Raw genomic sequence first — 27323 nt, 5'->3', positions numbered from 1 at the left:
TAACGAACATTAATAGTATAAAGGAAAATGATAATTATAACATCTTATCATTTATCCTTCAATCAATCATCTTTAATTTGATTTTATAATTTATCCTTTTGCCTCTAGAAAGTGTTACTATTTGATATTTTTGGAAAATTAGATGAACATCAACATGAGATATTAAATATTCGAATAAATCAATAATCTTTATATGTACTAACAAATACTTATAACAATAAGTTTACATAAACATAAACAACAAAGTTTAAAACATGTACTCAAAAACAACAATTAATATCATAAGCATAAATTAATGACTGTAAAAAATATACCGGGATCTATAACAATTAAATGAAACGGAAAGGAAAAAATTGAGCCCACTGAATGCATAATTTCCCCTTAAGGAAATTGTTCCCCTCTAATATCCGAGGTTTAAAGGAATAGATCCTCTCAGGATAGAATGATTCTATTCACAAGTGTATTGATACAAAAACAATGGTGTCAGTGAGCCACTCAACATGAGCAAAATACACTAATATTTAATTGTGAAAAAGAAGAAGAAGAAGTTTAGAATTTTCGTTGTTTGAAAATGAGAGGAAATCTCTCTATTTATAGACAAAAAGGATAGTGTGAACAAATGCTTATTGTGCCTTATCGGAAATGTCATAACTCTTTGGAAAAATTACAACCCTTCAAAAAGGTCACAACCTTTCATAAAAGTCATTATTTTTCATAAAAGTCGCAACTATTTATAAAAGTCACAATTTTTCATAAAAGTCACATCTTTTCATGAAAGGGAAAGGGTACTTTTGGAAATAAATAAATTTAAAAGGAAATTCTTGCTTGTGGTGACGCCACGTAGGCGGGCCTAGGGTTCTCTTTTATATAAATATATGATATATGATATATGATTTAACTATTTTTACAAGACAAATAAGACTAATATGTGTATAAAAGTAAAAAAAAATGTGCTATTAACTCATAAATTGGCCTATTTTGTGTACTTCTCCCCAAAAAGATTCGAAGCACAAAAATAACATTTTCAAGTCGGATTCGGGTCTTGGATTCAGTCGGGTTAATCGTCTTCTAGGGTTTTGTTGGTCTGCGGGGTTTTACCAGCACATGACCAACTTCCTAGCTCCATCTTCAAAAAAACTCATCAATGTAGACAAAAAGTGTCTGCCTGAATCTCTCTCTTATTCTCTTTCTGCTGTATTTTAGGTTTCTTGGTATTGTATACTGGAAATGTTATGGAAATGGTTCTCCATTGGAAGAATAGCTTCACATCGAATGCTCAAAATGGAATCTTTGGCCTCATTTCGAAGTCTATGCTCACAAATTCAATGTTTTGCTGATACCCCACAAGGTTCTTTTTCCTCTAGACATTACCAGAAGTTTCCTGAAAATCCTAGAATCATATTAACCCCTAGAATTGTACATACTACTTTATCAAATTGCCGTTCTGACATTCTTGCTTTTTCGTTTTTCTTGTGGTGTGCAAGGCAACCTAATTACTTTCATGATAGGGGCATATTGACCCTTATAGTTAGTATTGTGTCTCGGTTGACGCAGAGGTTTAGAACAGTGAAAGGGATTATTAAGGGATTAGAGGAGGTTGGTTGTGTAATAAAGCCACAAACTTTGTTGTTTTTATTGAGAATTTACTGGTTTGGTGGAATGTATGATAGAGTTTTCGAGGCATTTGAGGAAATACTCAGATATGGTTATACACCAAATACTTTTTCTAGGAATATTGTAATGGATGTATTGTTCAAGATTGAGCGTGTCGAAGTGGCACTTAGAGTTTTGAAAGAAACCGAGGTTCCAAATTTTTTGTCGTATAGCATTGCTGTGTGTAACTTGTGTAAGCTCAATGATTTGGTTAATCTTCAGGATGTACTTACAATAATGTTGAGGAAAAGGTATTATCCTAATGAGGAGACATTTTTTGTGATTTTGAATTGTTATTGTAAAGGAGGTTGCATAGCAGAGGCAAAACAGATATTGGGTGTGATGATAGTTTTGGGTGTTCCTATATGTGAGAGAATCTGGAGTATATTAATTGATGTTCACTGTAAAGCTGGGAACATGGATGCTGCGAGTCATTTACTTAAGAAGATGGTAGAGAGTGGGTATTCACCAAACGTTGTAACTTGCACATCATTGATCAAGGGATTTTTTGATTCCCAGATGCCAAGCAAGGCATTTGGGATCTTGGATACCATGGAATCAAAAGGATGCTCCCCTGATTTGGTTCTTTGTAATGTGTTAATAGACTGCCTCTCTAAAATGGGGAGGTATGAAGATGCAATTAATGCTTTCTTCCTTTTGCGGGAGCAAAGACTAATACCCGATTCTTATACTCTTTGTTCTTTGATTACAACCGTTTGTCTCTCTAAGCAATTCGTTGAACTACCTCTGCTCATAACTGGATTCAAGATCCAACCTGATTTAGTTGCTTGTAACTCTTTCCTTAGCTATTTCTGCAAAGCTGGTTATCCTGCTGGTGCCATTGAATTTTACAATGACATGATAGATAGAGGTTTCGTAGCAGATAAGTATACCTTTGCTGGATTATTGACTGGATTATGCAGGTCAGGTAGGATAGGAGAGGCAGTCAAGGTGTACCGTGGACTTGTTAGAAGTCACGTTGGGCTTGATTCTCACATAATTACTGTGATAATAAATGGGCTAATAAAATCTGGTAAATTTCACAAAGCTATTAGCTTAATCAGGAAAGCTGCTTCAGGGAAGCCCCAACTCGATGATGTTTCTTACACTATTGCCATTAGTGGACTTCTTACTGGTGGTGAAGTTGGAGAAGCTTATGCCTTGTTCCGCCAAATGAAGGAGGTTGGTCTAGCCCCAAGTAAACAGACCTATAATCTGATTCTCTCGGGTTTCTGTAAAAGAAGTGATGTTAGCATGGTTGAAGAGATCTTACTTGAAATGGTTAATGCTAGTGTTGAAGTTGACCATTTAAGTCTGAGGTTTATGAAAAATCTCCTGTATAGATCCCGCCATTCTGCTTCACTCTTTACTCTATTGACTGATGTTTCAACTTCCGGAATCCTTCCAAGGGAAGCATATGCAGAATTGATCGATGAGCTAGTTCATCAGGTAAACATCAGCAATGTGCACACAGACAAGTCTACTAGCGTTGATTTTGGCGCATCCAGCTCAGATGAAATCCAAGAGGTGGCTGTTTCAGTTGGTTGAGATGATTTGACTTGACAGCTTATTCTGTCTATGGCAAAGTTCTGTAGTTGAGTTCATCAAGAATCTGACCTTACTCTTGCTCGGGAACCCTAAGATGATCATATGATCTTAAGAGTGAATTGATTCCCTAAAGGTACCATCCAAACTCCAAATAACTAACAAACATTTTCAAATAGACTGCTCTTCTATTATGCAACTTGTTTTAACCATTTGTTTTCTTTACAACGTTTTTTCCTTTTCCCCCTTTTTGGGGTCTGCTGATTTTGTCCTAAATGAGTGGTCACTGCTTATAGAATTGTGGGGGGTGGGGTGGGGGGATTATGTTCTGTATAAGTAAACAAGTGCGCTTTAAAGGGAGCTTACAAGCCAAGATCAAAAAAATTGTCAATAGAGACTCGTAGAACTTTGAACTCACGATACTAAGGGCCCGTTTGGATTGGCTTAAAAAAAGTAGCTTTTAAGTCAAAAATAAAAAGTCAAACTGAAATGACTTTTAAGTCAAAAAATAAAAAGTAGGGGGAGACCTACTTTTGGATTTTGACTTATTTTAAGTCATTTTAAACTTATTTTAAGTCATTCTTGACCTTGCCAAACACTTCTCAACTTATTTTAAGTCATTTTTTACTTGTTTTAAGTTATTTTTTATATTTGTCAAACACTTCCAGAAGTCAAAAACCGACTTAAAAGTAGATTTGACCAATTTTTAAGCCAATCCAAACACCCTCTAAACTATACTGTCTCACTAATGCTGTTGAATTTTTTTTCTATAGATTACTTATGAGCAATTTTTTTAGTCATTGGTGTTGGTATAAGGATGACATCATTCATGAGCTTAGAAGTTTGTCAAGACTTTGGACTAGAAGGTTGTCGCTGTTTGGTCTGTAATCTGTATGCAGTGTCATTGCTACATTGAAAAAGGTCAATCCGTAAAAAAATTGAAACTTCATTTTAGTAATGCTTTCTTGTTATGCATTGGTGTTAAAAAAGTTAGTGTCTGGTGATTGAGTCATGCATTTTCTGATATCCTGAAGTGATTCTCGAATTTAGGAGTCTCCATCTGACTGTCTGTTTACTGTTATTCTCAACTGTAAAATTTACCGGTGACATGAGTTGCACTGATATCTGGTGAAAGCACTGGAGATATAAAATTCTTCAGCCCTGATATTATCACTTGGAATCTGGAAGCTACATGTTGATGCTCACGATTTTGATAACCACTCCAGTAATTTGGAGATCTCTCGTAAAGTATTTACATTTTTTGTAAAGCAGGATTTATATTACCAGGCTGATTCTTCTTATAGACTCTTGGTTAATGCCTTAAAGAATAGACTATATTTTGAGCTATAGATGCTCTTGGGCTGTAGTATAGGAATGACACCTATTCTTTAATGTTGTGTAGGAGGAGGATATTGAACCATGGAAGTGTGCCTGAAGTGATAATACTGCAAAAGGAATCCATGAGATGTGGTATGTATACTGTTGCCTCTGTAAAACTTGATTTCAAAGATTTCAATTAACTCACTCTCTCATGCAGGTTGGTTAGCTAAATGCTGAGTGATACTGTAATCCTTTGCTTGTGTGATTTGTGAAATGGTGTTGAAAAAGATCTCATGAACCCTGGGGCTCGGCAGACTGTTGTTGCTGCTCCCACAACTGGAGCTATGAGCAAGATGGAGGTACTGAATTCACCTAACTGAATGATTTTGTCTGTTACTCTTGTAAAGCTTGGACTGTCAGTCTGTGAGGTTGGTCTCTGTGAATTGTTGCTGGTGGAACATACCAAGTTGCCTTTTGTGTGATTATCACTACTTGGAGTCTGAAGTAGATCTCTCCATAGGAGAAACCTTTCACTGACTTAAGGAATATAGAAAATTATGGTTATTTTATAGCAAACTCTAAATGTTTTAGCCACTGTTATTGTTAGACTAATGGGCTTTTCCAAAACTTAGTTGTTACATGCAAAAGTAAGATAAATATCTACTATGTACTGCAGCTATGTACTGCAGTATTGGAATCTTCTTTATCTAAGGGATATAATTCTGCTTGACAAATAAAAAGAAACTTATTGGTGCGTGTCTCGATCTTTTTCTAGTGGTCTTGGCTTATGTAATGTCAGCATGAACTGGTCATGCCTTGTGGGCCGACATGATACTGTCATTCAAGTCCATTTAAAATGTGCTCTGTTGCTTAGTCATTATTGTTTCAATTTATTCAGCATTTGTCTGGAAGATGATGTTGTTATGCTCCCCATGAAAGCTGGTATGTGGAGGTAGTAGCTTATCCAATCTGGAAGTGTACCAGATACAGAACACATGGTGTCCTGTTAGGCCATTCTTCCTAGTATAATCCCCATGTGATTAATCATCATTAGTCACATATTTGGCAAGTGCTTGGAATGCAATATAAGAGCTTGCCAACTATGATGCTCGAATGCTTATTTCTTGGTGTACTAAACTCTGTAAGGTCCCGTCATACAGTTGAAGCTAGAAGATGGGAAAAGAATACTTTTCTGGTATGACGATTGGGTGGGGAGGGAATACTCCTCTACGAGACAGGTTCCCGACCTCTTCAATTTTGCAGTAAACAGCAGGGCAACAGTCAATGTAGAAGCAATCGAGGTTGGTTAGTAAAATTTAGAAGAAATTGTACTGATTGGGAAGTGGAGAATATGGCTCAGCTTCTTCAAGATCGACTACCTTATAGCTCACACATTCAGCCTAACAAAGCTGACTCTCATAGGGATATTGTGTATCGTATCAGATTTTATTTTTACAGGAAACTGTATTTTCTAATAGAAATTTACAAAAATTTCACCCTACTAACACAAAAGGCATAATTTTTTTATTATTAAAAGGGTGAAATTTTCGTGATTTTTCTATTAAATAATACATAAGTACGTGACCGTAAATAATCATTATATACTGCAAGAATTTATTACACACTTGAGTGATGATTATTTCAGAGTTCTACAATTGCTGCAAGAGTAGGTTGCTCATTGTGACTTTGATCTTTGTTGTCACAAGGGTGAAAGGAGAAGCATTTTCAGTTGTATTAGTGTCTTGGGTGTTTATTTCTTCTTCTTTTTTCGCACTTCAACTATTCCAACGATTACCTATCACCTTGATTGATAACTCTGTCTATCAAAAGTAGGTATTCAAAGGCCAAGAAAAGCATTTTGTCATTAAGAAATTGAAGTCTCAAGTATGTGCAAATGTTATATAATACACCAAGATGAGAGAACCTCCTTATGCACAAAATCAGAGGAGATTAAAGGAATAGTCAGTATATTATCTGAATGCTTTTCGCGGCATTTTGGCTAAAGATCAATTGTAGTATCTATTCTTATAAATAGCCAACAAAATAATGACCATGTTTAGTTAACGCATATGGTCGATAAAGATGCATAGAACAACACAAAGGAAAACTCAAGTTTATTTAAAAGAGACAGATGATTTACAAAGGCCACACTAAACACTCTTTTTCTCTTTTTTTGTTCTTATTTTTCTTTTCTTTTTTCTGTTACTTTTCATTCTTGAAAAGAGTCGCATATTGCAAGCATAATTGTCCATACATTTGAAAAGGGCAACACAAATGCATTATTCATTATAAAGTTTCATGAATCAGTATTTTGACAGCTTCACTCATTCTCTGAAGCAACTCTAAGTATGAGAATAACGCGCACAAATCCGCTGCTGGATCAGGCTCCTACAAGAAGGACATTCTTTCATTCCCTGCTTCTCATGAAGCTCGTTGCATGTTGTGCATACCACTTGATGAGCACATGGCAGAAAAACCACAGACATCTCCTCTGACAAGCACATGACACACTCACGTTCTCGTTTCACCCCTCCATCCTGAGAATATTCCTCAAAATCTGTCACAAATGTGGAGATATAAGGTATTTCAGTGTCCTTTGGTAATTGAGCATTTCTAAAGTCGGTCAGTTTGCTTGCATAGCTTCCATCTATGCCTCTTTTAAGAGCGGCTATCTTTGAAGAATCGGTCTTTAGTCTGAGCTGGGATATTTCCTTTTCTAGCCTTTCAATATCATCTTTATACTTTTGTAAACTACTTTCAGCTTTTAATTTGGTCATATCCTCCTTGGATTTGGCTGAAGTTTCAATCTGTTCTCTCTCTTTCCTTAGTGAACTAGCCTGCCTAAGTAAATCTTCCGTGGCCTTCTTCTCCTGCTTCCATCTACCCTGCAAGACATTGGCTTGTCGGTAAGATCATTCACTTGTCTCATCGGGAGAACATACATTGGCATAAGAACATAGGTTCAAAGCACAAAGGTCTTTGTATTATGAAAGAGACCTGCAACCTAATAACCACTCCCCTTGATATGTTTGCATTTAGCAATTTCAAATACTAAAAGGCAAAAAGGAAAAGTGTCAGATGAGTATCATTGATGATGGTAACAACTCCCTCTCCTCCTGGACTCATGGTTGAAGGAAGAGGGTCCTTTCCACTAGACTATCCCTCCCTTGTCAAACTTGACAAATATGCTTCATTCAGAAAGTATTCTTTCTGATGTTGTACAGTTTTTACCAATACTTAGGTAAGGGTAAAACAAATTCGAATGTCATGTTAAGAGTTTATGATGATGGAAAATGCAAAGTCTCAAGTGAAGCAAGAAGTTAAAATCTATCTGTTCATGCTTCTTTGAATCTGCAATCTGAAGTCATTTTCAGAGCTCTCAACCACAGCGATGCATGTAAGAGGCCAGTGCCAACAACCTACTCCTATAATTCTACATATTACCATTTTGTCTTGAGATCCATTTGAGAAATTTCTTCAAGGTTAATCACTTCGGTGTCGTTTGATAGGATGCATTAGAAAAAATAATGCATGCATTAACTTTGTATATTACTAATACCTTGTTTGGTACACTTCTCCAATCTATGTATAACTAATACACTCTATTTGGTATTATGTTAAATATAACTAATACATGGCAAACAAGGGTATAGTAATCCAAGGATTTTTAATGCATGCATTAGCATAGTTAAAAGACACAATAGTCATTCAAAAACTTTTCCACATCCTTCCCAGTGTATTTTAGGAGGGTATTTTTGCAAACAACAACAACAACCCAGTGAAATCCCACTAAGTGGGGTCTGGGGATGGTAAAGTGTACGCAGACCTTGCAACAACACAATCCATTTTAGCAATTACGCAATGCTTGTTATTTTTAATACACCAAACCAAACAGTGCATAAGGAATAATCTCAGGATAACTACTACCAGCATTACTAATACACCCTATTCAACATTATTCTCATACACCCTACCAAAGACCCCTTCAAGATATACCAAGAGATGTGTTCTGCAAAATTATGTATATCAGACATCAATGTCAAAGCATATTGAATTCAACAGATTAAATGCAACAAGACATTCTCTTATAAGAAAAATAAAAGGCAACAAGACACTATGGAAGGTGGATATACCTTATTCCCATTGTCAGGACATCTATTTGACTTTGAACAACAAGCTATCCACTTCAAAAACGCTATAACAAAGTGAGGAAAATTGCACTGAACAAATATGCTATGCACCCGTACTAACAGAACAATGCAAAAAGAAGACGGGAAAATCCTTGCATCATTTAGATGCTAATCCATACTCTTGCTTATACCTAGAGAAATTTTGCGTACGAGAGTCGAGTCATTCTCAGATAAAGAATCCAGCAGACAAAAGTTCTCATGTTCATTTTTCAAATTCTCAAACTGCATAAGTTGGAAGATATATTCCTAATATGCATATTATAGACATCAGGTGATTGTATCTGGAAGAACACATAAAATAAAATAATTGCATTTACCAGTCACCACAACCTTCTCTTGGGAGAATGAAGTTGGAGAGGGAGGGAGAGAGAGTGACGTTCAAAAACCACGTCAAGCCATTTTTAAAGCAAACACATACAAAAGGTTCATTCATATTTATCATCTTAGATTTATCTCTCAAATAGTAAAAAGGTCGCAAGTGCTGAAGTTCAGATTGCATGAAGCTTTTATCACAGAGATGTCGGCTTGTCAACGACTGATGAAGAGGTACGTCAGTGGAGAGCCAGAGAACCACCATACCAGTTATTCACAATTTTTTATCAAGAGTCTTATATAACCTTCAACATATTTACTAAGCTTGTAAAATAGTATCTTCTTACCTAAGTTCTGCAGTTCTTCTGTTTAATTTTATCCTTTTTATTCTACAGCATGAATGGCTGAAGGTCACAGTACCTAACTAGATAATAAAACCTTTTTAACTTGGTTGAAGCCTAAGTTTTCTTTGACAAGAAGCATCTTTGAAGAAGTTGTGATCTTATTCTCACAGTAAACATACCTCGAGCTGGTTCAGAACATCTTTAGCTTGCTCCAGTTGTTGTTGCAGTTCCACCAGCTTTCGTCGTTCAGCTGCCAGTTCATCCTGTAATATAGCTTTCTGCTTCTCCCATGACTGGAACTTCAAGAGTGTCTTCTTTTCCCTCTTTGATACTTCCTGACAGCTTGCAGCTAACTCTGCTGCACGCAATTTGGCAGCTTCCATATCCCTCTTTAGTAAATCCTTCTCGATCTCAAGCCTACGAACAGCCGCATTAGCTCGTTCGAATTGTCCCTTAGCCTTAAACAAGGCATTCTCCATCTCAGCTAGCTTTTTCATGGTATTTTCCTCCAAACTCTGCTTCTCTTTCTTCAGCCTCTCCACTTCTTCTTTTTCTTGCCGAAGTGTCTTAAGCTCAGCTTTGTCTTTACTCAGTCTACGAGCGGCTTGCATAACCTTCTGATTGGCCCATTCTGTCCACTCTTGGAGCTGACCTTGCAATTCGCGAACCCTTGGAACTAACTTTAGAATCATTTCATCTTTCTTGTCTTGAGGAACCCATTGAGCAATAGATTTTTCATTAGGAATCATATTAAAAGCACAAACACCGGCCCCAGCGTTATAACTAAGAGGCATTGGGATCATGTTGCTGGCAGGGAATGAGAGCGATAGCTCAGTATCAGCAGCAGGCAATGCAGGTGAAGTACTGACTTGCGGTGATGAAGAAGGGATATTTGTATTAGGTAATGGAACAAGTCCATTGCCATTATTGGACCCAAAAACTGATGTTGAAGAAAATCCATTATTTGTTGAGATACTATGGTGTACATTATCTTTTCTCCCAGCAACAGAGATCTTATTGACCTTCAATGAAGCGTTCTTTATATTCATGCCAGCAGAGTCTGCCATGGACTTAAGTTTATTATCTAATACTAAACCACTAAAACCATTGAATTTCCTATTGACCCCTTTTGAACCGTAAGTGCGGTAATGTTTCTCCAGATGTAGGGACTTTTGCCTAAGTATATACTCCCTTTTGGTGATGCCAGATACCTTTCTAGTACCCACAAACTCCTCCTCAACGGTTGGAGGATTGGGTGCTCCTGTGGCAGTAAAGGTTTTATCAACAGTGTCAAACAGAGAACTTGAAGAATCTTTCTCTGGCATAATTCCAGTCAGAGCAAATGAAGATTTAGGTTTGATTTCATGGACTCCTGGCATATTGGATGCCTCCAACTGGAAGCTATGCCCAGAAATAGCAGAAGCGACATTGGAAGTCTCAGACGAACAATGTGCACAAGCAACTGAAGGATTTGGCTTACAGGGAATTCTAGTGATGGATTCAGAACTTTTGACCTCGGATTGCAAATGAGGCTGCACAGAAGCAGAGGAGTTTTCACTCCCGTCACCAACCAAACTACTCAAAGGATCACTTTCCATTGCACAAGCATGAGATACATTCATATCACATATTAGCAAGCACCACATTGCATCACCAGTGCTAAAGAAAGGCCTAACTTCCCGCAGAACACAGACCAATTCCGCCAACACATACTTTTCCATTTGCAGCAAATCCTCAAAATAATGCTCCCCGGATGAGTCAATGTCATGGCCACTACGAAGAAAAACCAATGTATTCTCCACTATGTTTGATACAATGTCCTTACAACCATAGCATATACCAGACCTTAAAACAGCCTTTGTGGCAATCTCTTCACTGTAACCAAATGCCATTATTCTCTTAATTGCACTTCTGAAAATTGTATCCAAGTTGCTCAAGACAAGCTCTTCTAGCTGGGCTTCCGTAAAATCACTCCAATCAGCATCATGGAACTGTTCAGTTGTTTCAACTACCTCTCTCGGCTCACTTGGACCTACTTCAGACGATCCTACACTGCAAGACAATCCAAGGTCAAGTTTCAAACTTTCTGAGCTGTCTTGCTTCAGGCTACACATATCACAACCATTCGACAATTCATGAGTAGGGATCATTCCAAATTTATCCGCTGAAAATTCAAAACTCGTGCACTCAAACTGAGGTGAAGGAATCATTTTATTGGGATCAACTAGAGGTGGATCCGCTCTGAATTTCCTCTTATTCCTACTTCCTTTTTCCAAGACTGTCACAGCAGGTGTATATTGAGCCGATGGCGTAGCACATGCCTTTGCAACCATTGATGCCATTACTTAGCTGCCAAACACATTTTTTCCCTTTAGAAACATTCAATCCACATAACAAACTTACAAATCACAAACAAACAAAAAAACTGTTGACCTCATATCAATGCACATAGCTATAACAAAAACACTCAAACCAAGTTCTTATAGTGTCACATAACATCAGAGAAAATATCAGCTGTTCCAAATGAAAGTGCATTTAACCAAAACCATATCAAAACATGATCATCAATTTCTGGGTAAGTCTAAAATCTTATAATCTAATCAAATTTCACAAAATTAACAGAACCCATATGAATTAAACATGTAAAAGTTACATCAAGAACAAGAAGGTTAAATGATGAAACATCAATTACCCAGATACAAACTCTCAATACTGAACGGATTTAAATCACACCCATTTAAGTTCCGATCAAACCCAATTCAAATCATCGATCAAAATCAGACCAAAACACATAAACAGCAAAAAAAATTCAGAAAATTCCGGAAATTAAAGAAAAAAGATTCCATTTTAGATAAGATCGGTACAAGAGAGTGAGAATTTTTTATATTTAAAGATTATTCCGATGAATTACATACCAGATTTAGAGCTAAAAATTTTTGAGCAAATCAAAGGTAGGATAAATCTAAGAGCATGGAGATTAGAGAAAGAGTAGAGAAGATCCTTTTTTAGTTTTTGTTTCTCTTTTTTATTTTTTATTTTCTAGCTTTAATACATTGAAAGCCTCTCTCTCTTTCTCTTTCTCTGTCTCTTCTCTAAATTTTGGGGGTGAAATTACATTTTTTTTATTTTTTTATTTTGTTTCTATTTTTTCTGTTTCCTATTTTCTATTTTTGTATTTAGGTTAACTTAACCAAATGTGTACACATGTAATCAAACTAGATATGGTTAGGAGGAGTCATCATAGGGTTTTTTTGGCTTAGCTATGGTTAACATTGTACCAAACCAAACAGCAAGGCTCAAGCTACCCCCACCCCCACGTGGATAGGGTTTTTGATTTTTCTATCTTTTTTTTTTTTTTAAATAGTTATTACATAGAGAGATTGAGAAGGAGAAAAAAAAAGGAAAAGTGGGATAATGAAAATTCTACAAATATCACCATCAACGGAGGTAATGCAGTGGATGTGGCTGCTCTTTTATTAATCAAGATCAAGGGTTCGAGCTCTAAATATGGAAAAATCCTTGGTAGAGACCATTTTTCAACTAATGGGGTCCTACACGGTGCGAATTCGAAACAGTTAAGCTTCAATACAGACACCACCATTGGGAAACTAAAAAAAACCATCTGACATGATTATTGTGTGATGAGATATATGGTTCGATTCCTATTAACTTAAGAACTTTACATATCGGAAGAGATTTCTCAGTTACTACAAAATAGGGGTGTACATGACCAGATTAATTCGGATTTTTTAAATATCAAATCAAATTATTTGTGTAAAAATTTTAAATTTATAAACCAAATCAAACTAATAAGATTCGGATTTTTTCGAATTTTTCTACCTCGGGTTGGTTCGGATTTTTCAAATATCAAACCAAACCATTGTGTCGAGTTTTTAAATTTATAAATCAAACCAAACTAATAAACCTCGGATTTTTTCAGATTTTTGGGTTTTTTCGGTAAAGTTTGCGTACAAACATATAATTAACTTGTGCTCCAAATATTTCTTTAGTCCAACCAAAATACAATTATCTAAGGTGTTTCTTAAAAAAATAACACAAAATATGAGATGAGTACTGATGAACAAAAATATTCAATAAAAAATAATAATGAAATCATCATATAAAATAAATATTGCAAAGTCATAATGAAAATAATCATAATTTAAAAGTACTATATCATGCTAAAATTATAAGTTTAATAAGTATTAGTTACATTACTAAATATTTAANTATGGTTAACATTGTACCAAACCAAACAACAAGGCTCAAGCTACCCCCACCCCCACGTGGATAGGGTTTTTGATTTTTCTATCTTTTTTTTTTAAAAAAATAGTTATTACATAGAGAGATTGAGAAGGAGAAAAAAAAAGGAAAAGTGGGATAATGAAAATTCTGCACATATCACCATCAGCGGAGGTAATGTAGTGGATGAGGCTGCTTTTATTAATCAAGATCAAGGGTTCGAGCTCTAGATATGAAAAAATCCTTGGTAGAGACTATTTTTCGACGAATGGGGTCCTACACGGTGCGAATTCGAAATAGCTATGCTTCAATACAGACACCACCATTGGGAAACTAAAAAAACCATTTGACATGTTTATTGTGTGATGAGAAATATGGTTCGATTTCTATTAACTTAAGAACTTTACATATCGGAAGAGATTTCTCAGTTACTACAAAATATGTGGGAGCTTCGTGACATGAAAAATATATTTGTCTTATTTCCCAAAACAAAACTCAATAACGGCTTGGTTTATTCGATACATACACATATGCGAGGACAATCACATTTACTAAAAGAGTGAATCAGATCATAATACATGACTGAGTCAAGACTGGAGGGACGTTCCTTCTATTTTGGCTTGAAAAACTTTGGGTAGATCTTCTTTCGTGTGACTTGGATTGATATGACGGTATCACCGCAACACAAAAAAAGGTTGCTTTGTAATGGAGTAGCTAGTATGACTCATTCCCGGTGACAAATCACTTTACAATTGTGTCTCCCTCATGATGACTCTCAAGCATATCAACAATCAGTCTCGAGCTAAGAGTCAACCTGCCTTTAATTAGCCTTAAGCCCAATGTTAGAGTTCATGTACATGCTACTAAGTAGACTTTACAGAGCTAGCGTGTAGTCATTTCACCCTTAAGCAAAGGATTGAATTTTTGGCTTATAAAAGAACCCTCTCAAAAGAAGAGAAGGTAACTTCATGTATCACTAGGGCTATACGTGCATGTCCTTTTTATCTCCATATATCGTTTGCGCATCCATAAATGTAAATCTGTATATATTAACATGACTAACCCATTAAGCTAAAGACCTATGTGTCAATTTTTCTGTTTTACGTTGTCTAGTGAGGTGTTGTCAAAAAATTTCAAATGGTTGATCATATCATGAAATGGATATATGGAGGAGACTAAAGAATCAAATTAAAGTTTTAGGACTCCTTCCCGAAAACACACCACTCTATAGTTGTATCTATCTTATACTAACACTCGGACATAATAGTCAGTCTCGAGCCTAACACTAATATGTCCCCAATCAGTCTTGAGTGCTACTAAATAACATTTTTAGAGCTAACATATAGTCATTTCACACTTGAGCTAATAATTGACTTTTTGACCTTTAAAAGACTTATCTTGTAAGAAGAGAACACATCAAGAATTTTCTTAAGAATCCGTTCATCTTCTTTTTCGTAGAGCCTCAATAGGAGGTCATTGTCCTTCCCCTTTCTTGTAGTTATCTATTCCTTTGAGAAATTTACATTCTTGTATGAGCTTTCTCCTTTGTAAGTTTGACCGAAAGAAAATGAATGTGATCGACCTTAACTCACATGTCTTTAACCTCATTTCATAATTTTTACAATTAATGAAAACATTGGTTTTTTCAATAACCATACACGTTTATTTTATAGCTCATATTTGAGCCCTAAGATAATATTGGTGCATCCGAAGTTTTCGAATCTTGGGTCCGTCTCTGGTCCTACACGGTGCAAATTCGAAACAATTGAACTCCAATGCAGGTATCACCAGTGGGAAACCAAAAAAAAAACATCTATACATGTCTATTGTGTGATGAGAAATATGGTTCGACTCCTATTAACTTGAAAACTTTTCATATCGGAGGAGATTTCTGAGGTACTACAAAATATGTGTGAGCTTCGTGTCATGATAAATGTATTTGTCTTATTTCCCAAAAACAAAACTCAATAGTGATTTAGTTTATTCGATACATACACTATATTTGAGAACAATCACAATTACTAAAATAATGAATCATATTATGATACATGATTGAGTCAAGATCGGAGGGACGTAGCTTCTATTTTGGCTTGAAATTTTTTGGGTAGATCTTCCTTCGCGTGACTTGGACCGGTATGACGATATCACCGCAACACAAAAAAGGCTTCTTCGTAATGAGTAGCTAGTATGACTCCTTCCTGGAGACGAATCACTTTACAATGTATCTCCCTCATGATGACTCTTAGGCATATCAACCGTCAGTCTCAAGCTTAGAGTCAACCTGCCCTTAATTAGCCTCAAGCCCGATGTTAGAGTTCATACACATGCTACTGAATAGGCTTTACAGAGCTGGAGTGTAGTCATTTCACTCATAAGCAAAGGATTAAATTTTTGGCTTATAAAAGAACCCTCTCAAACGAAGAGAAGCCAACTTCATGTATCAGTAGTGCCTAGCGCTAATCTGTCCCCAATCAGTCTTGAGCCAAAAATTAGAGCTCGGGCAAATGCTACAAAATAGCATTTTTAGAGCTAACGTATAGTCATTTCACACTTGAGCGAAGAATTGACTTTTTGACCTTTAAAAAGACTAATCTCGTAAGAAGAGAAGACATCAAGAATTTTCTTGACAACCCGTTTATATTCTTTTTCGTAGAGCTTCAATAGGAGAAGACCCTTGTTCTTCCCCTTTCTTGTACTTATCTATTCCTTTGTGCAATTTATATTCTTGTAGTCGCTTTCTCCTTCGGAGGTTTGACCAAAAGAAAATGAAAGTTATCAACCTTAACTCACTTATCTTTAACCTCATTTCATAATTTTTACTATTAATCAAAATGTTGGTTTTTTTCAGTAACCATACACGTTACAAGAATCCTGCCTTACATGTTCCATCAAATTGTATGTAACTATTGTGAAGATATTAAGATATTCTGTCTAATACGATATCCACCTAAAATAAATAAAAATTTATTTCAAAATGTGAATTATTATGTACATGGGTTGTGGTGCAGTGATGAGACTGTTCAATCTTAATCAAAGGTCTCAGATTCGAGTTCTGGATATAAAAAAAAACTTGTTTGGGAGCGTCAGCCCCTAGAAAGGCCATGTAGTGTGCGATCCAAATTTAATCGAAGCTAGCTCTAATGCAGGCTTCGAACACCAAGTGAAAGAAAAAAAAAAACACAAGCAATACTAAACTATAAGTGCAACCTCTTGAGATGGAGATTAGTCCAATTTTACTAGAAAATTGAGAATAATTAAGAAAAATTAAGAGCCCACCACAATTATATGATATAAACATGACATGTAGTATAATTTCTTTTAGAATTTTATGGGTGCCATTATTGCTCTAAAATTGGTAATAGTTGTGATGCAAATTTGAATTTGCATACTGCTAGTTTTACAACAGAGGTTGTTCAAGATTAGATATATAGTTTTTGTAATCTCATATAGTAGATAATTAATTTCAAAATGTGTATTGTTAGATATGTTTATTTTTCTTTTATTAAAAAAATTTACTATTTTTTTTTCAAATAAAATTTTAATGAGACATATAATCTATCAAATAGACATTCAAGGAGAGTGTTATAAATATATTTGTATTATAGTGAATTGTTAGGGTTTTGTCTAGATTTTCTTACTTTATTTGAGTTCTATATTTCTTTTGAAGGAAATCAAAGTATTACTATAATCCATAAATGCTTTAACTATTCTTGAAAGAAAAAAAATATAATATTCTTTTATATTTGGATTATTCCTTCCTTCGAGAAAAAGTTTGGAACTCTATAAATTGAAGAACCCCTTTTCTCATACCAAAACATAATAGCATCCACAATTTAGACATTTAAGAATTTTGTTTATGGAAAGAATTTCTCCCTATAATTTTTATGTTTTTTATTAGTTTTTAAATATGTAGGCTAATTGGCAAAATCATATAATAATATTGTGTTTATTATAGTATAGTTTTATGTGTTGTTTGTTTTATCGACATCATGATTTGCAATTGTAAGTTTTAGCATATTATCCTAATTTTTCGAATTCAACAAGTGATATCAGAACATGTGGTTCAATGATCCAATGGAATGAAGTTGAATACATGTTCAAGGCAGTTTCAAAGCAATTTGCAATAAATTTGATGATAATAAAGATTTTTGTCCAACTACACATGGAGAAGAAATTTAAATCATATTTTCAACAATGTTGCTTCACCTTTAAAAATAAAAATTAATTTTCAACTCATACTTACTTTTATGCATGAGCTTGAACTTTCAACTCCGGCTTGAAGACTTGGATTCCATTTTTCAACTCATGCATATTACTTTTAACTTTTAACACATGAGTTTCACTTTCAACTCCGTTCATAACATTTACACAGGCCTCCAATATTATCAACTCGTGCTTACTTTAACGCACATATCTGCTTCAATTTTTAACCCATATTAATTTTTAAATCATGGTAAACAATAGTGATACATGAAGATTGTGTGAAGAAAGAGGATCAAGATTATTTTGTATGAAAATTCAAGCCGAAAGAGGAGATTTGTTAGGGTTTTGCCATGATTTTCTTACTTTATTAAAGTTTTATTTTTCTTTTGAAGAAAAAACAAAGTATTATCATAAATGTCTTACTATTACTGAAAGGAAAAATATGTTTTTCTTGTTTATTTGGGTAAATCCTTCCTTAAAGAAAAGTTTGGAACTCTATAAATTGAAGATCCCTCTTCTCATACCACAACATAATAGCATTAGTCATTAAAGAGTTTTGTTTATGGGGAGATTTATTCATATAGGTCAATTGATTGAATCGATGTTACAAAGTTTTTTTATAATATTTTTTGTCATTTAATTTAGCACTGTCATGATTTGCTATTATAAGCTTCCGCATAACGCCCTAATTCTTTCAAACCCAACACAAATGTCTATTATGTAGGTTTTTTTGAAAAAAAATATATAGAACCTAACTTGGGGCGAACTCAATTTTTTCGATTTTCCTCTCTACTATTTTATTATTCTTATTCTTATTCTTATTCTTATATAGTTTTATAAGAGTAATATTGCAAATTTTGCCACGGAAGTCTACTCAATACTGGATAGCTAAATAACTAATTGAGGAATCTTATTTTATCACAAATCGTGTATTTTACTTGTAAATAAAATAGTAATTAATGAGGAAATAAAAGAACTTGCCTGTGGTTGGCAAAAAAATATAGAATTAAATGTCCCTTGTGATATATGAATAGATCTTTTTTTTAGCAAAATGTTGACTTTGCCTTGGATACTCCATACATTGAATACCATTCAAAGATTTCTTCTGTTTTATCGTTAGTCTTATGGGGTCATTCGGCTTATGATTTTTTTAAAAATCCCACTAATGTTTTTTAATCTTTAATAAAGGTCTGAATAGTAATTATTTAGATTCATCCTATTACGTGTGTTTAATTTTTAGATTTGAATCTTAATCATTCAAATTCAATCTATTTATTTCTTTTTTTAAAAAAAAATTCTTAATGAATCGATATCTGAAAAGATTTGAATAAACAGTTATATGGGAGAGTCTTAATAACATTTACACTTATTTTATAAGTCACAAAATAATCACATTGTCCACCTCTCTCTCTGTAAACAACTTTGCCTCTTTCACTGTCAACTTTTTCCCTCTATTATCTCAATCAAACATCAATTTTTATCTTGAACTAGTAAGTTTTCACCATTTTTTCAAATATTTTGTTTAGTATTTTTTTTATACTAACAATTTTTGGGAGTGTATTGATATTTATCAATAACTGTTACTGTAATAATATTTTTGAGTGTATTGATGATGTTTATCAATAACTCAAAGGTTTTGGCTTTAAAAAAAAATACTAGCCAAAACCTTTATATATGTTAATAAGAGACCTCAAGTATATATGTTTGATATATAATTTATATTTGCATGTTATATAATTAATTTTTTTAATCAAATGTAAACATTAAAATATTATTTTCTATCAAAAAGTAATTTTTTTTTGTTGAAATTAATTTTTTTAATATTTTATTAATATAATGTTTAATTTCATATGCACATTCAAATATTAAAACAAACAATCTTAATCATTCGATATTGTTCAAATCTGAAAACATTTATTGTTATAATTTTATAAGTGAATTTGATCATATAAGCGGGTTTGGTGATCAAAGAGACTTAATAAAATTGGTGACATAAAACAAACTTTTAATAAAAAACCTCAAGTATATGCATACTTATTGTACGAGTATGTTTTTACTCAGAAACCTTGAGTTTTTAATAAACATCAATACACCCAAAAATATTATTACAACAAAAACTCTTAACAAACATCAATAAACTCCAAAGAAATATTAAGATAAAAGAATAAGGAAAAATAGTAGTTTTAGTCCTCGAATTATCTCCTTATTGTAATTTTTATTCTTCTGTTATTTGTCTAAGCATATTTAACTTTTAATTAAATTGGGTGTGCTAAATAGTAAATAAAGAGAAGTTCATGAGTATGAAGCCGCCATAACTATTTGGGGTCGTTTGGTGTGAAGAATAAAAATAAATAGTGATGAGATAAGTAAATAGTGATGAAATAAAAATTGTGTATTTTGTTTGGTTGCCATATTTCAAATAACTTATCCCACCATTTATATCATAGTGATGGAATAATTTATCTCATATACTTGGTGGAATATGTTATCTCAGGATAATTAATAACAAGATAAATAATCCATAAATAATTTGTTCCCAATCAAACGACACCAAAATATTTCAATCAGCTTAAGTACTTTCCTTTCTAGCACCTTCAAGAAAAGGCATAAAAAAATAGCAATACATAAATTCGTCAATATAAAAGGGATGAATTAAAAAATGTGGGATAATTAATAGACGTTGGAGATGATGATAACGATTAATTTGGACGGGGGAATAATAATGGTGAAAAAGAAACCATGTTCTATAAATTCTATTCTCTCTATCTCTATTTACTTGTTCATTTTTAATTTGACGCATATATTAAAAAAAATAAATTAACATAGTAAGTTTACTCTTTTACTTCTATTAATTGATAGAATTCTAAAACCAATTTACTCATTAAAGAGAGGTTCTATCTTTTTCAAAAGCATTAACTATCTAAATAAATTGAGGATAAAAAATATATTAAATTTTTAAGTTACTATAGAACCTTGCATTAGTTATACACATCGGGGTTATTTTGTAGAGTATATTAGAAAAAATAATGAATGCATTATCTTTGTATATTACTAGTAGTCTAGTACTTTGTTTGGTAGTCTTTTCCAACCTATGTATAACTACTGTTTATACACTCTATTGTATATTAAAGTGTGTATTACTAATACCATGGATTTCTACGTATTAGTATGTATTAGTACGTTTCTTCTTCTCAATTTTGTTTTGGTAAGAGAAATTAATAGAAAGTTGTGTCACAAGAAAATGCAGAAACATATGGTACACGGAGAAGTTTATAGCAGTTAGATTCAGGGATTAATTTAGCACTCTTCATTTAATTAAAGGTTAAATGTGCTTGATTGAATAACACATGAATAAAAATCACAATATAGCAATAACTTGGGGACTAAAAATTACACTATAGCAATAAGAATTCTTTTCAAATTTATTGTAATAGACTTTTTTGAAAAAGAAACTAAAAATGGCAATATAGAATTCTTTTCAATTCTATTACTAAAAATAGACTTTTTTGAAGAAAAAAAAACAAATGAATTAATATATTAAATCTGAATAATTAAGAATCAGACCAAATGAAACCCTAATATGAACTATAGGAAGTGTTTTCAATTTGGGTCTATTTGGTACTCCATTGGTCCCTAATTACTTGTTCATTTTTTCTTTTTTAGTTGTCTATCCCTAATTACTTGTTCATTTTGACAAATCAAAAAAGGACAAACTTTTTTTACCTATTATATCCTTAATTAATTACTTTAAAAAAGGTAGAACTTCTCGAAAATTTTAACTTTTTCCCAAATATTAAGGACAAAAATACAAGATTTGTACTATATTCCATTGGGCTTTTGTTTGGGAAATGACTCAATTATTTTAAAAACAATGTGCAAATAAAGTAGCTAGCTATCCATAGAAGACAGACTCAGCCAACATATATGGACCGTGAACAAACTCCGAACGCGCCACTTCTTCCGCCGCCGATGCGGCCAACGGTACATCAGGATGACGCAGACGAAGAAGACGAAACTGTGAAGCAGCTCAACGAGTGTTCTTCTGTCTACTTATCATTACAGGTATCTTATTAAATTCTTAAACCCTAAACCCCAAGTTTATATATTGATCACAAGTTTATATATGCAGGATTGTCTGATCAATTCTGACCGGAATTGGAAATCTTGTCAAAAAGGTATCTTCTATTTTGCTTCAGATTTTGTTATTTTTATTGCCAAATGGGCATTTCTTTAATGAATATGAATTTAGTATTCATATAGAAAGAGGGAAAAGAAATGTTATCATTCCAATTGGAAATCAAAATTAGCTATTTGCATCTATTAGTGCCCCTCTGCTTTAGGAATCCGAATTTTATAGTGCGATCAACGGAGCACGATTAGCTGACTAGATATCAAGAACATGATCAATATGAAAATAAGTCATTATGATATTTTTTGTTTGAATAATGAAGCGAGATGAACAACGAAGATTAGTGGTATACCCGATTCAACTTGCTTGATATTGAAGTATAGTAGGAGTTATTGTTGTATTAAACCTATATATTTCAGTATAGTATTCCAAACGAAGCAGAACGGAGATTGAGAAAACATATAACTGACGGGTAGAAACATAGTATAGCGGGATCTCTAGTCAGAATCACATGTGCAAGTTCTCAGTCGGCAAGTGATGCAGCATGAGAAAAGGGGTAGAACTGCACGCTTCCATGTTCATATGCGTGTGTACTGAGATTCTCTTGTTTATAATATCAGTTGTATTAACACTGGGAATAAAAAAGAATGCATACCGCCCTAGTTCTCAATTGTTTACTGCTTTCTAGTTTATTCCAAAAACTACTTGGTGCTTGCAGAAGTTCAGGCTCTCAAGGCGTGTAATGATAGAAGACAGAAAGACAAGAGGAGTTGAGAAATGATTTGGTGTTCGTCGCTGAGACAGTTTTTTGAAGTTGGAGGCTTATAGTTACTTTCTCTGCTGATTTTTTCCCCAATGGAGACTAAGAAAGATATACAATGATGACTGACTATTAACTGTTGCTGGAATTAATAAACTCAGATGAGTTATGACTAAAACGTGTCTATTTTCGTTGTGTGTTCTCTCTATGATTATCTCGCTGGATTTTTTTCTGGACAAAATCAACCATTGACTTCGTCCTTTGTGTTTTTCCCTTGTTCTCTTGCTATCCAAGAAGCTTCCTTCTTTAGCTTCTCAATAATCAATTTTTTTTTTTGGGTCAGAAAGAAGTAAATAGCATATATAACAAAAAGTTTACAGGGTCCTAAGTTGTGGCTGTGCCACTACAGAAACAACCGAACCAGCAGATGATGTATGTACAACTTGCCTAGCCGAACTAGTATTAAACATAGACCTACTGGAGTGGGACGTAGCCTGCACTCTTCTACTATGCAACTCCCCATTCTTGTCAGCCCGCAAAATATCTGTCAAGGATGCTGGAGAGTTCCAAAACAGCATGGTGTTATTATCCACAAAAGTAGTAGTTATGGCGACAACAGCTAAAGCATCAGCTAGTTTGTTTTGTTCCCTGTAAACGTGCCTAAGTCGTGGATCACCCATCCTGTGGAGGAGGTACCTGCAATTAATTAACAAAGGAGAGTCATGAAATAGTGGTGAGTTTAGTAGGTGCACCAACTGTAGTGAGTCAATGTTTATTTCCAGATGCATATCATCCCATATTGCAGAGCTAAAGTGAGTCGTAGCAACAGAGCTCGCATTTCCATCTCAAGAGGCTTAGAAGTAGAACAAGTCCCTGTAAATCCAAGTATCCAATCTCCGACACTATTTCTAAAAACACCTCCTAAGGTAGATAAGCCTGAAACTGAATCGCAACCACTATCCGTAATAAGCATAATGTTAGAATTAGCATGCGGGTTCCACTTGACATACATACATGTGCACAAAAAAACTAGACAACCAAATTGGAGTTTCCAACTGAGGAGAAGTACCCAAAGAAGCAATTTGTTGAGTGATTCCTAACTCGGACCATAATGGCGCTAATTTAGGACATAAGAGGAACAGGTGAACACATGTCTCCTCTTCTCGTAAATCACAAAGCATACAAAGAAGGGATTGGAGAATATTGATGCTATGGAGAAAACTAGAGGTCGACAACCTTCCATGATTGAGAAGCCATAAAAACTAGCTTAGGAGGGAGATGCATTTTCCAGATCCAAGAAAAGTCGATATTGTCAGTCGAATTCATTCGCAACTCTAAGTTAGTTAACTTCCTAAGTGCTGCGAGGCAAGACTCAACTGAGAAGGCGCCTGTCTCCATCAATCCCCAAGAAATGTGATCAACTGTATGTGCAAATTGGGGAAAATAAACAGAGTCCATTGATGCCATGATGTTATGGGGTAGTTTAAAGGATAGATAATTAAGAGACCAGTTGCGAACTTGTAGTATATTAGCTACCGTCAAGGTGGTTTCTCCCTCCGTGAGAGGACCCTCAATGAGCATCCGCAGACTGACACCTGGGGTAAATCAAGGATCATGAAAGAGGTTGATATGATCTCCTCTAGAGGGTTGTCATAGCAACCTATGCCTACAGTAGGCCTAACCAAGCTTTAGCGATTTCCAGGTACGAGAAGCAGTAGTAAGCCTAGTAGAGCGGGATAAAAATTTGTTGCAGAGTACCTTTACCCAAAGGGAGTCTGGTGATTGGAAAAGTCTCCAGGCAGTTGACGCAAGAAGCTTTATTTTTAGTGTGCAAATCTTGAATACCTAGTCCACCACTATCTTTTGGTTGAGTAATACGAGACCATTTAAGAAGATGACGCTTTTTATGAGTTGGGGTAGTTCCCCAGTAAAGCTACGCTCACAACGTTCCATCTTATCAATGATATGATCTGGGACTTTGATAAGCTACATTACGTGGTTGGGAAGACTATTAAGAGTAGATCGGATAAGAGTTGCTCTTCCCGCAGCAGAATGCAAGTTAACTTTCCAGCCCGCCAAACGGCACTTGAACAGTGGCGTAGCCACCCTTACGTCGGGGTGTCCAATTGGACACCCTTCATCCGAAAATTATATCATATATACAAGTAAAATAAAAAAACAAAGTAGCTAAATAACATATTTTGGATACCTTTGACACAACAATATAATGAAATCTAATTGTTTCAGGCGCCTTGAAAGAATAAAGACACACGAACTTAAAAGTGTTTGTGTGTAACAATTTTTTTTTCACTTTTTAAGATGAGCGGGTTCACTTTAACACTTGGACACCCTTCATGAAATTTCTAGCTCCGCCACTACACTTGAAGTTCTCGAGTAAGAATTGAAGGTCATTCCGTTCCAACTTGTTAATACAGATAGGGTACCCTAAATATTTCCCAAAACTTCTTCCGTCTGTCATATTGAAAAAGGAAAGAGTTAGCAATTTATTAGGAGTTGCAATATTTGAGGAGAGAATTTTTTTTGACTTGGAATAATTGATCCGCTGTCCTGAGATAGAGCTAAAGTGAGATAGAATATTGACATCATTCTCATATTCTGCCACAAACAGGAGATGAGAAATTTGGGGTCCTCTTGGGGACATGTTGACAAGGGACAAAAGAAGATAGTCCAATGCCTAGTCAATTCTTCGGGACAACCTTTCCATGCAAAGGATGAAAATATATGGTGATAGAGGAGGTTGAAAATAAGGTGTAGGACTGCCATTGATCAGGATTGAAACAGAACAAGTCGTTATGCAAGACATTATGAGTCGAACCAAAGTTGCTGGAAAGTTGAAGTAGAGGAGTGTGTCATGAATGAAAAGACCATTCCAGCCGGTCAAAAGCCTCCTCCTGATCGATCTTGAGCATCATGAAATTCTTCCTACCCTTCGTTCAATTGAAAAAATGAAGCAGTTCCTGGACCACTGAAGCATTATCAGCACAGCCCTTCTAGATTGTGTGGGTTCTATGAGGGTAGGTGTTAATACGGTTTACCAAAATCTCTGTGATAATTTTGTATACGGTATTACAGAGACTGATAGGCCTATACTGTCCTATTGACACCGCAGAGATGCATTTAGGAATAAGGCAGATATAGGTTGTATTTATAGACTTTGAATAACCACATACATATCAATAAATCAACAATACTTCAGTTTTGAAATAGTTTGAATCAGTTATATGAATCTCTATTATTCATTCAATACCAAATTTGAACAAACATAAACATGTCACAAAGATTTGCTTCAGCATTTAATTTGTGTTGCTTACTATGCCAAAAATATTCATGGCTTCCTTACAACATAATGGCAATTGAAATTGAAATCATTTGCCAAGTCACCTTTACAAATAAAGGAGTTTCAGAGTAAAACAGATCAGGTATTCGCAGGGATAAACTTGACAGAAACGCTGTTCACACAGTGGCGTTCATCTGTGGGTGTCTTGTGACCTTCTCCTTTGAAAACATGACCAAGATGTCCACCACAGGCAGCACATGTAATCTCCGTCCTCCTTCCATCTGGATCTGGCTGTAAGTACAACAATAGCGGAGTTAGAATTTTCACCACATATACACGGAAGAGTTTAATCTTTATACTTACAGAGCGATTTATCGTCCCTGGGAGACCCTCAAAGAAAGCAGGCCAACCACAGCCAGAGTCAAATTTGGTTGAGGATTTATACAATGGAGTTCCACAACCAGCACAATTATACATCCCTTCATCAAAAAACTTGTCATATTCACCAGTTCCCTTCAGCCTGTAAAATACTAATTTCTCAGCATATAATAATACATCAATCAAATATTTTTTTGCTTACTTATCGAATCCCCGAAAAAAGAAAGATCAGAGAAAAAAGAAATTACTCAGTTCCTTTCTGACGGAGGATCCGAAACTGCTCAGGAGATAGAACAGCACGCCATTCTTCCTCAGATTTCTCAACTGCCATTGTTAACTCAAAATACAAATGTGAAGAACTCCTATTGTGTGCCTAATTATATAATTTATTGAAACAAATGAATGTGGACGGAAAAATAGACTTAAGGGATATTGATTTGCTCGAAATCTATTGAGATTCAGAATGTCATTTATGAACTTGTCAGATTTGAAATCAGATTAATTCGAAACTAAAGTTTTGTTTGGATGTGTGATTTGAATTTTTTTAAATTTTTTCCATAAACATGAAAATCACAGAAGTTATAAGTATTGTTTTAATTTTTTTCCAATTTTATATAACCTTACCAAATGAGCAAAGCATTGTTCTTAAACAAAATATCACCGCATTGATAAATTGAATATCACCATGTTTTATAATAAAATTTCACATAATTTTATTAAAATCTACTTATAAATAATAGTATTTGACGTTGTACAAACAATCTCTTCATTCTAAATAGGAACGTTAATTTCTTTTTTCTTTTTTTTTTTTAAATGACCTGCTTGCCTTTAACCTCTTTTCACAATTTTGTATTGAAGTTGTAAAATTTCTTCAAATGGATGGTAAACCCGATACAATTATTGAGTCATCAAACATTTGGGTCATAAAGTGAAATTATTTATTTGTAAA

General features: G+C 34.5%; 4 protein-coding genes and 1 long non-coding RNA gene across 5 annotated transcripts; 3 read left to right on the top strand and 2 right to left on the bottom strand.

Annotated features, from left to right (window-relative positions):
* The first annotated feature begins 1023 nt into the window (after positions 1-1023).
* LOC125869598 (putative pentatricopeptide repeat-containing protein At1g16830) lies at positions 1024-3342 on the top strand. The gene has a single exon (XM_049550071.1). It carries the CDS (start codon positions 1228-1230, stop codon positions 3199-3201), a length of 1974 nt encoding a protein of 657 aa, XP_049406028.1. The 5' UTR covers positions 1024-1227; the 3' UTR covers positions 3202-3342.
* A 1086-nt stretch (positions 3343-4428) lies between these two features.
* Positions 4429-5538, top strand: LOC125870178 (uncharacterized). The gene is made up of 3 exons (XR_007446870.1): positions 4429-4668; positions 4736-4877; positions 5417-5538. It is a non-coding gene; the product is annotated as an uncharacterized LOC125870178 (long non-coding RNA).
* A 1162-nt stretch (positions 5539-6700) lies between these two features.
* On the bottom strand, positions 6701-12507 carry LOC125869567 (putative E3 ubiquitin-protein ligase RF298). Its single transcript, XM_049550043.1, has 3 exons — positions 12280-12507; positions 9544-11713; positions 6701-7403 (listed from the first exon to the last, which is right to left on the bottom strand). Exons 2-3 carry the CDS (start codon positions 11704-11706, stop codon positions 6861-6863), a joined length of 2706 nt encoding a protein of 901 aa, XP_049406000.1. The 5' UTR covers positions 11707-11713; positions 12280-12507; the 3' UTR covers positions 6701-6860.
* Positions 12508-21704: 9197 nt separating this feature from the next.
* On the top strand, positions 21705-22943 carry LOC125870170 (uncharacterized). Its single transcript, XM_049550517.1, has 3 exons — positions 21705-21871; positions 21939-21984; positions 22657-22943. The coding sequence occupies exons 1-3, from the start codon at positions 21734-21736 to the stop codon at positions 22710-22712; spliced, it is 240 nt and encodes a 79-aa protein (XP_049406474.1). The 5' UTR covers positions 21705-21733; the 3' UTR covers positions 22713-22943.
* A 3157-nt stretch (positions 22944-26100) lies between these two features.
* Positions 26101-26772, bottom strand: LOC125870144 (peptide methionine sulfoxide reductase B5). The gene is made up of 3 exons (XM_049550491.1): positions 26623-26772; positions 26360-26516; positions 26101-26287 (listed from the first exon to the last, which is right to left on the bottom strand). The coding sequence occupies exons 1-3, from the start codon at positions 26703-26705 to the stop codon at positions 26135-26137; spliced, it is 393 nt and encodes a 130-aa protein (XP_049406448.1). The 5' UTR covers positions 26706-26772; the 3' UTR covers positions 26101-26134.
* Positions 26773-27323: the final 551 nt, after the last annotated feature.

Source organism: Solanum stenotomum, chromosome 1, assembly GCF_019186545.1.
Source record: "Solanum stenotomum isolate F172 chromosome 1, ASM1918654v1, whole genome shotgun sequence".
Lineage (NCBI taxonomy): Eukaryota > Viridiplantae > Streptophyta > Magnoliopsida > Solanales > Solanaceae > Solanum > Solanum stenotomum.
The sequence above is the reverse complement of the archived record's forward strand: the minus strand, read 5'-3'. Positions and strand labels throughout refer to the sequence as shown.

Excerpts from the sequence above, each read along its gene's own strand:
- LOC125869598 (XM_049550071.1), top strand. The coding sequence starts at position 1,228 with ATGTTATGGAAATGGTTCTCCATTGGAAGAATAGCTTCACATCGAATG.
- LOC125869567 (XM_049550043.1), bottom strand. The coding sequence starts at position 11,706 with ATGGCATCAATGGTTGCAAAGGCATGTGCTACGCCATCGGCTCAATAT. Across the intron at positions 7,404-9,543 it reads ATGTTCTGAACCAGCTCGAG|GGTAGATGGAAGCAGGAGAA; the intron begins GTATGTTTACTG and ends AATGTCTTGCAG.
- LOC125870170 (XM_049550517.1), top strand. The coding sequence starts at position 21,734 with ATGGACCGTGAACAAACTCCGAACGCGCCACTTCTTCCGCCGCCGATG. Across the intron at positions 21,872-21,938 it reads CTGTCTACTTATCATTACAG|GATTGTCTGATCAATTCTGA; the intron begins GTATCTTATTAA and ends TTATATATGCAG. Across the intron at positions 21,985-22,656 it reads TTGGAAATCTTGTCAAAAAG|AAGTTCAGGCTCTCAAGGCG; the intron begins GTATCTTCTATT and ends TGGTGCTTGCAG.
- LOC125870144 (XM_049550491.1), bottom strand. The coding sequence starts at position 26,705 with ATGGCAGTTGAGAAATCTGAGGAAGAATGGCGTGCTGTTCTATCTCCT. Across the intron at positions 26,517-26,622 it reads CTCCGTCAGAAAGGAACTGA|GCTGAAGGGAACTGGTGAAT; the intron begins GTAATTTCTTTT and ends AGTATTTTACAG. Across the intron at positions 26,288-26,359 it reads CAGGGACGATAAATCGCTCT|CCAGATCCAGATGGAAGGAG; the intron begins GTAAGTATAAAG and ends TTGTACTTACAG.